This window comes from Daktulosphaira vitifoliae, unplaced genomic scaffold, assembly GCF_025091365.1.
Source record: "Daktulosphaira vitifoliae isolate Bord-2020 unplaced genomic scaffold, ASM2509136v1 Scaffold_5, whole genome shotgun sequence".
Taxonomy (NCBI): Eukaryota; Metazoa; Arthropoda; class Insecta; order Hemiptera; family Phylloxeridae; genus Daktulosphaira; species Daktulosphaira vitifoliae.
Genome location: NW_026099576.1, coordinates 10,789,893 through 10,798,866, shown reverse-complemented (window position 1 = coordinate 10,798,866; position 8,974 = coordinate 10,789,893). Strand labels below are relative to the sequence as shown.

The following is an 8,974-nucleotide window of genomic DNA, read 5'->3' as shown; positions in this document are numbered from 1 at the left end:
ATTGGCTAGATGCGTCTGTGAATAGTCCAAGTCGTGCGGCTGGATGAGGATGTGCTAAAAGAGTAGCGGTCGCAAGACTTTCTTTGCATGTGGTGAACGCTTTTTCTAACTCGGGAGTCCATTCTATCGGTTGGGAACCTTTTGTCTTCGGGCCTTTGAGAATACCGTGAAGTGGTGCTTGCAGGTCGGCAGCTTTGGGAATAAACCGGCGATAAAAATTTACCATTCCCAAAAACCGGCGTAATCCTTGCATAGATTTTGGCAATGGATACTGTCGTAGGGCTTCGACGCGTTCCGGTGGCGGGCGGGTGCCTTCAGAAGATACTAGGTAACCTAGAAATTTCACCTCAGCCGAACCTAATACACATTTTTGCGGGTTAACGACAACACCGTAGTCAGAAAGTCTCCCGAAAAGAGTGCGTAAATGCTGTTTGTGGTCCTCTTCCGATTTAGAGAATACCAAAATGTCATCAATATATGCATAACAGAAGTCCAACCCATTGGTAACTTCGTCTATGAAGCGTTGAAAAGTTTGTCCAGCATTTCGCAATCCGAATGTCATAAAAGGAAATTCGTAAAGTCCGAATGGAGTGGTAATGGCTGTTTTGCATATATCGTCCGGATTAACAGGTATTTGATGGTAAGCCTTTACCAGATCGATTGTGGAAAATAGCGTGCAATTAGCCAGGTTGTGCGAGAAATCATGTATGTGTCTGACTGGATAGGAGTCTGGTATAGTTCGGGCGTTCAGCGCGCGGTAATCACCGCAAGGACGCCAGCTGTTCTCCCCTTTCGGTGCTAAATGTAATGGTGAAGACCACGGACTGCTTGAAGGTCTAGCGGTACCTGCCTTGACCATTTCCGCGAATTCCTGTTTGGCGATTTTTAGTCTACCTGGAGCTAAGCGGCGTGGGCGGCAGGCTATTGGCTGACCAGGTGTCGTAAGAATGTGGTGCACTGTTTGATGTTTTATTGTCCTGGGCAATCCGGTGGGACGTGTGATGTCCGGAAATTCTGCGAGAAGTGCAGCCCAAGGGGAAGTGTTGGCAACTGATTTTATGCTGCATTGATTTACAGAGGAAACCTTACCATTCACAGCCAAGCCTGTGACACCATCAATAAGACGTTTGGTACGGCAATCCGGCAGCAAGTGGTAGTATGCCATGAAGTCGGAACCAATGATAGGAGTACTCACGTCGGCGACAATAAAACTCCACGGGAAACTGCGTCGAAGTCCTAAATTCAAATTGAGATGGACCGTCCCGTAAGTTTTTATGGTACTGTTGTTGGCCGCGCTGAGGTCGTAATCGGTGGCATGGCGTCGTTCCCGTAGTAGCCGTTGAGGGTAACAAGATAAGTCGGAACCGGAGTCGACTAAAAATTGGCGTTTTGTTATTTGATCTGTAACAAACAGGCGGCTGCTCGGGTTCGGACAGTCTGTTGCCGCCGCTACTGACTGTCGTTGGAGTTTTCCTGATACTTGCAGGGAGCCTTACATTTGGCAGCCTTTTCTCCATAAGTGCTATGATACCAACACCATCCTTTGCCGTTAGTCAGTTCCACGTTTGAACGGTTACGTGACCTAGAGCGGGAACGTTGCGGGCGTTTAGCACATAATTCGCTTACCTGTTTTGCGAGTGCTTCAATGGCGGCTAAAACATCGAGTTCCTTTTTATTGTTCGTCGTGGCAACAGCATGGACGAATTGCGAGGGGGCTGGCTGCACTTCAACAATTTTGTCAGCCAGCTCGGCTACCTTATCCAGAGGAAGCTCTGATTGTGCGGTTAAAATAGCTTGTGCATGTGATGGTAGACGGCGGAGCCAAAGTTGACGTAAAATATTGTCTTGTAATGTAGTAGTGCCGGCAAGGGAACGGAGATGTCGTAAGAACTGTGATGGCTTACGGTCACCTAGTTCTTCTTCATTGATGAGTTGCCGCACACGTTGTTCTTCTGAGATAGACAACCGTTCAACGAGTTTTGCGCGTAGATGTTTGTAGCGTTCAGTAGGCGGTGGGTTAGTAATAATATCCTCTACTTCGGCGGCGTAACGCGTATCAAGCTGAGCCACAACATAATTAAATTTTGTTTCCTCACTTGTTATTCCCGAGATTGCAAACTGCGAGTCAACCTGTGAGAACCATAAGCTCGGTCTTTCGGACCAGAAAGGTGGCAACGCGATTCACAGAAGCTGTTGGATATTGCTGTGCCTGTAGTGCTGCAAGGCGAGCGTTTTCTTGGCGTAACTCCTCCAATTGATTGTGTAGTTCTTCGGCGTTCATACTTGTTATCGTCGAGGTCACCAATGTAGCGAGGTGTAATATATATAGAAGTAATAAACACTTTTACGATTTAATAACAACTATACTATATTACAACGAACTAACAAATAACAAATAACAGCGAGAGACGAAGCGCGTTTAAGACAGAGTGCGTAAGTGATTGACTGATCGATTGATTGACTGGAGCGACGATCTTGCCCTTAAATAGTCAGAGAAATCTTCTAGAGGCGGCGGCGGCCGAACATTCTAGAACATTCGACCGCCACAAAATCATGAGAATAGCAATTGAATCTTCAAATATTTAGTTTATATTATTGTTATTATGAGTGTTATTTATTATTATACAAAGATGAAACAATTATTAAAATTGATGAAGTTAAAAAATATATATATATTTGTGATAACTCCCTGATAGTTTTTAGAATTTATTCTGCTTTTATGAATAAATAGTTTATTAAAGGTATTAATTTTATAATTGTAACAATGAAAATATTTATTACTATTTATAGAAATGAATGTTTAATGAAGATGAGATAGAGGAAGACCAAAAAAGAGATGGAGGGATATTATTGAATGTGATATGAGGACAGCTGATGTGAGCGTAGATGATGTGGGAGATCGTGTCAAGTGGAAGTTTAGGATAAGGGTGGCCGACCCCAAATAGTTGTGATTAAGGCGAGGAAGAAGAAAAAGATTGTAACAATGAAAATGGCGAATTTTCTATGTACAAAAGATTTTGATCAAGAAAAAGTTTAACTAGTTTTACATAGTTCTATAATTTTATTGTTTGCAACACATTTTTACATTTGTTTATCAAACTTTATACTTAAATAATTTTGTTACATAAATATTTTAAATAATTAATTTAAGTTAATGAATTTAGAAATGCTCTGAAACCAAAAGTATTTGGAATTTATCTTTGTTTTGATTTACCAGTCACTGCATGCATTAATGAAGTTATGCGTTCTTTTATCTAAAAAAAAAAAAGTTAAAAAAAAATCAGAGAATCTTGAAAAAATATTATTTAAATCAAATGTCCGTTACTTGATTATGTAAAAATTATATATTATTTATTTGAATTATTATAAAAATATATTGTCTTTCTAGAAAAAATTCTGAATCTATTTAAAAAAAATCAATCAACTAAAAGTCTTGTAAACATTTAATTGATATTAAAAAAATTAGATAGAAAAATTGTCCTATAATTTAATTTTAATAAAGGTTGCTAAATTCAGGTCAGGATTAAGGGTCACGTCATGGGATTTTCAGATCTAAAGGACCTACTCAAAATCTTCTTCTTGTGGTTTCTATACATTTCGGATGCTGACATCAAATCAATCGAAAGGTTAGTTTGACAACAGCCCATTATATTTGAATTGACGACAAAAAATTAAGTAGAGCGAGTTCTCGTTGTTTTTAGCACTGAGAACTTTTTTTTTTTTCATTATTTTAATTTTTGGGCAAAGATATTTATTATTCTGGGACTTCCGCCTTGTGACACAACTATTTTGAGTGATTAGAGAAATAATAATTAAAAAAATATAAATAAAAGTTTATCATACATAAAATATAAAATCTGAAAATATTAAACAATTTTTTAATTTTTATTTAATCATGACTGAGACTTAAAATTTTAAAATTTGTTTGTGCCATTTCCGAGACACTCAATTTTGAGAAAATATTTTAAGTATTTACAGTACCACAATAACACTTTTTTACTCTAGTGTAGAGTAAAACACCCTTTAATCAAATTCCTATTTAACATACTTTTTTATTGTTAAAAAAAATCAATTTGTCATTGATGTACTCGGTTAAAAACAATCGGTTGATAAAAACAATTTTTATAAATGCCTTAAGTCCCAAGCGCTAGTTATATTTTTTACGTTTCGCCAAAAATATCTTAAAAGCTTATATTTTCTTCAGACGAATCAATTAATGAATATTTTAAATATTTAAATAATTATAATCAGTGGCGTACATAACGAAGTATCTTGTCTCACAGTATTTTTTATTTATTACCCTATTTCAAAAATAAAAACAAAAAATCGTCCATTCTGAGTAATAAATAAGTGTAAAACGCCACTGGTTATAACTTTTATTTATAGTTCAATATTCGTTACCGCAGGAGAGTTCTTTAATGCGCAGTTCATAAAATTTCCGGCCATAATGCATTCATCAGCGCCTTCAGCTAAAAAAAAATGTTTCATAATATAAATTTTATCTAAAAAGTTATTTACAAAAAATGTAAATGTTTATAATTTAAAAATGTATAAAAAATAGTATCACTAGCAGATTTTTCTAATAAAAACCATGTATTACTAAAACTAGTTATTTGATGGCAAATCCATCAGGTGTTTTTCGAAATTCTTTGATTGGTGTCACACTTAAAGGTTGATACCGTATGTTTTGTTTTTCATAGCCCGATTCGTTGAGTTTTAGTACACCCAATACTGATTATAAAGTTAAGTTTTAGAAGTAATTAAATATTTTGCAAGAAGTTAACAAATGGGCGGTAGAGTTATTTGCATAATTCAATTGAAATTCAATAATCCCCTTGCTATAAAGAATCTATATTCTCCAATTTTAAAAGTAAATTTTTGTTTATTTTCCTATTAAATACTCGATGTTTAATCAAGTTCAACCCTATTAAAGAATTAAAAATAAAATTATATCAATTGTTTTACTTAAATATTTTTAGTGCAAAGAGAAAATTAGTTAGTATTCCGAAATATTTCATTCTAGTTAAACCAAAATTTAAATTGAGTTAATGATTATATTTATAAAATTATAATAATTATATTATAAAAATAAACATTAAAACATACAAACATTTATTTCGATTTTATTGTGTTCACCAAATGTTCCATTGTGAAACTTAAACGTACTACTTTTAGTCCCATATTATAAAAACAAAATAAAAATAGTTATTTTAATGGAAATCAGACAATTTTTTTTTATAAATTTTCTAACAATGCTAATTTTTTTTTAGTATCAGCGTTAGAGAGACATACGAAAATGTGGCACGTAGCAAGTGCTCTTAAAACCCTCCGACAAATTCAAACCTGGCGTGGGTACACGATTAGATGAGTAAAATATGTTGCAACTGAAATGATTATCTATCTATAATATATTCAAGTTGTTTTTTCTATACGTACGATCAGGACAGGAGTCATGAATATTTTTCATCATAGCTTTGACTGTAGCGTTCTGAATCTCATCCATTATTTTAACATAGTTTTCTCGCTTTGCTTTACCTTCCTCTAACTATAAATTTGAGAAAAAAATTTATGGAAAAGTTAAAGTGAGTATATTTTTTTTAGTATTACTTACTAAGTTAAAGTCTTTTCCTACACACGCCAAGGCACACTAAAAAAAAATTAAAAATAGAAGAAATATTTATTTTATTTAAAAATAGAACGGCTAACTTATGATAGTTAATTTATATAAAACTTACTTTGCAATCTATATATTTTTGTTGTGTTTTATCATAGTCAATTTCTAGCATCTCGGCACAAGCATCTGAAATTTCATTTAATTAATGTATCACAACTTAAATAATTCATTATAAAATTATTAATAAGATTTCATAATAGAATTAATTTTAGCATTAGAACAAATATGGTGAAAATAAATGTGTTGTTTTAAATGAATTTGATACTAATAAAATAAATATTTCAATTTTAAACCTTCTTTAGTATCATTTATCGTTCTATCACGAGGTTGTTAAGAATTGAAACACTTGGTTACATTTTTTAACTTAGTGACTTTTGACATGAAAGCAACTATATCGCACTATGAGAATAATGGGACCGTATGTCAAAATTTGTGGAAGGACCAAGTGAAATATTGAAAATACAAAAAACGAATTCTATTACATCAAATTAATCTGTATACTAATGCTAATGCTGTAAAAAAAATTCAATTTCAATAACCATTTTTAAATTTAAAAAATGAGTACCTAATGATAGAATTGCTAATCACTTCTTATGGGAAAACGGAATAGTTTTTGTTAATTTTCCGAAAAAAAAAAACTTTTAGATACTTAGATTACTTGGCGTGCTAAATAAAAAATAATGGTTGAGATTTATTTATTAGTTACATGTTTTTCTTAATTTATTAACCATGAAATATAAAATATAGGTAGAGGGTAAAAACACGGTTGTTTATTTTTATCATATGAGCGTATGCTAGTGCGCTAAACCAATGCTAATGTATCTTTACACAAAACAATTTTCCCGATTTTTCTTACCCCCATATCTCTGTTTCTTCTTCAGATAGGTTTTTGAAATTAGGTTCTTGAGGATTAGAACACTATAAATAAATGAGCCTTAATATTAAGCAATTTAATTAAGAATTTTCAAAGTTTTACCGTAATTATTTTTATTCTGTAAGTAATTAAGTGGGTTATGATGAACAGATCACTCTATACATTCTTACATTCTATACATATATGAGGGTATCAAATTTAATTTTTTAAACGGTAAAAAGCATATATATATAACTAGCTTATTTATTAGATAAAGAATTAATTTAGTTATACCCTCGTTTCACTCCATATCCAAATTATAAAATAGTATTAATTTAAAAAAAAATGGAAATACTAAAAATAATTAATTTTTTTATAGTAAAAAGGTTATAACAAAATAATTAAAATAATATTTTAATACATTTAAAAAATTTAGAAATATTAATATTGTTTGAAGTATACTTAATATACTTCATAATACATTAATAATTATTTAATTACCGATGTTAACATTGCTGAAGCATTTCATTCCACTAGAGATAAATTTTGCTAACTTTTCTTTGTCATCTGAGGCCTAATAAAATTGATCAAAAATTAAAAATATTGTAAGTTGATTTAACGTTAAACACTCGATGTCTTTTAAAATAATAGTTTTGTTAAAAAAAATTATTTTTAAAAATATCGACAAACCTGCGCCTTCAGTCTATGTTTTAAAATAGCCATTTCCTAAGTACTGGTTCAGAAATTGTTATCGACCAGTAATTTTCTTAAATAGATATTTATTTATTAAATAATTGTGTATGTTGCCATTTAAAAAAATAGTTTTACATTTTTATAAGATATATATTTATAAGAAGTACATGAAATATAAAATATCAAAACGTTTGAAGTATTATACTAATAACATTTTTAATATTTGATTTGTAATGTCATGTTTAATTTAATGTTGAACATTTTTTTTCCTTGGACGCAGTTTCTATAAAACCTTAAAAGTACCCTAAAAACAAAATCTGGGACGGAATTCGGATGAATTTTTTGCCGCGCGCATCAACTAGTTTGCAGCGAAAACTATTACCGAACGATAACCTCTCTTAACTGGTTCATATTTTATAGATGATTTAAAGGACTTTCAAAGCGTTTAACTTTAAAAATCCATCATGTATAATCAGTTAAAAAATATTTAATAATGAAATATGGCATTCTTCTCTTTAAATATAAGTTTTAAATTTTTTTTTAATTATAAATATTTTGAGTGAAAATTATTTCAAAGTTAATAATAATTATCATAATATTGTACATAATTATACGAAGAAAAGACACTTACTTTTGAATAAAACATAGATCCTAGAATTACGAAAACTGCAACCAAAAATACTTTTTTAATAAACATAGTTTGTAGTTTTACTATTAATTAATGCAAAAAATAAAGTATTGCCTTTGATGTGGTATTCGTCAACAATGGAAAACTATTGTTAAGTTTTATGAGATTAGGTAGATTTATACGAAAATTTAAACGAATTTTAGTCCTTGACTTTTTGAGAATATCCGGCAATTTAACATTATTATTTTATATTGTTAACTGTAATAATGTTGTTTTTAATTTATAAAAAAAATCATTTTGATCGCTAATGAGAGATTTATCATAACTAATAAGAGTTATTAACTTATCTACTTTTTAAATCTTCATTTTTATACGAAGGACAAAATTTCCACAAGGTTCGGTTGGGTTTCTTCTAAATATAATGTAAAAATGAGTGATACAATTGAAAGCCGTGACTTTTTATCATATTAAAAAGTTGTTAAATTATCATTTTTGAATAATAGGAAAGAGTTGATATTATTATCACTCATATAATTTATAGGGTAAAGCGGAACGAGTTGTTATAGTTTGTATATTTTTATATTTATTTATTATTCCTTAAAGGTTACCAACATTTTTATGAACATATGTTATTCTATACGTTACAAACATTCATTAAAGTATAATTTACTCCGTGAATTCATATTTTTAATTAAAAAAAAATGTTTTACTGGATTACTGGTCTAAATATATCAACTCACTTCAGAACACAAATTTGGGATCTTTTGTCTACTATCAACTCTAAAAATGTTAATATCTATTTCAATAAATATTTTCAAAGGGAAGAGCAAAACATTTTTAATATTTCAAAACTAATTTTTTCCCAATTTTATCGTTTAAAATATCTCTTTTTTAGTGTTTAAAATTAAACACTATCTACAAATTTGCATCTAGGCGTTATTTTATGATAATGATTTTAATCTTTGTCACATATCATCTATACTGCACCCAATTATACCCACTGTGCCGGGACACTGCTGGTTTTTTTTTAAATAGCGATTAGTTGAAATAGTAGCAATGGGTTTACTTTAATTATTTCATTATTAAATTATGAATAGAAGTTATTGAAGATAGAGTTATAACTTTA

The 8,974-nt window shown here is 30.8% G+C and overlaps 2 protein-coding genes across 2 annotated transcripts; both read right to left on the bottom strand.

Annotated features, from left to right (window-relative positions):
* Positions 1-1,449: 1,449 nt before the first annotated feature.
* LOC126908177 (uncharacterized) lies at positions 1,450-2,281 on the bottom strand. Its single transcript, XM_050690088.1, has 2 exons — positions 2,186-2,281; positions 1,450-2,130 (listed from the first exon to the last, which is right to left on the bottom strand). The coding sequence occupies exons 1-2, from the start codon at positions 2,279-2,281 to the stop codon at positions 1,450-1,452; spliced, it is 777 nt and encodes a 258-aa protein (XP_050546045.1).
* Positions 2,282-3,038: 757 nt separating this feature from the next.
* LOC126907435 (uncharacterized) lies at positions 3,039-8,014 on the bottom strand. Its single transcript, XM_050688713.1, has 7 exons — positions 7,852-8,014; positions 7,029-7,101; positions 5,736-5,800; positions 5,612-5,647; positions 5,437-5,545; positions 4,402-4,469; positions 3,039-3,254 (listed from the first exon to the last, which is right to left on the bottom strand). The coding sequence occupies exons 1-7, from the start codon at positions 7,915-7,917 to the stop codon at positions 3,195-3,197; spliced, it is 477 nt and encodes a 158-aa protein (XP_050544670.1). The 5' UTR covers positions 7,918-8,014; the 3' UTR covers positions 3,039-3,194.
* Between the last annotated feature and the right edge of the window lie 960 nt (positions 8,015-8,974).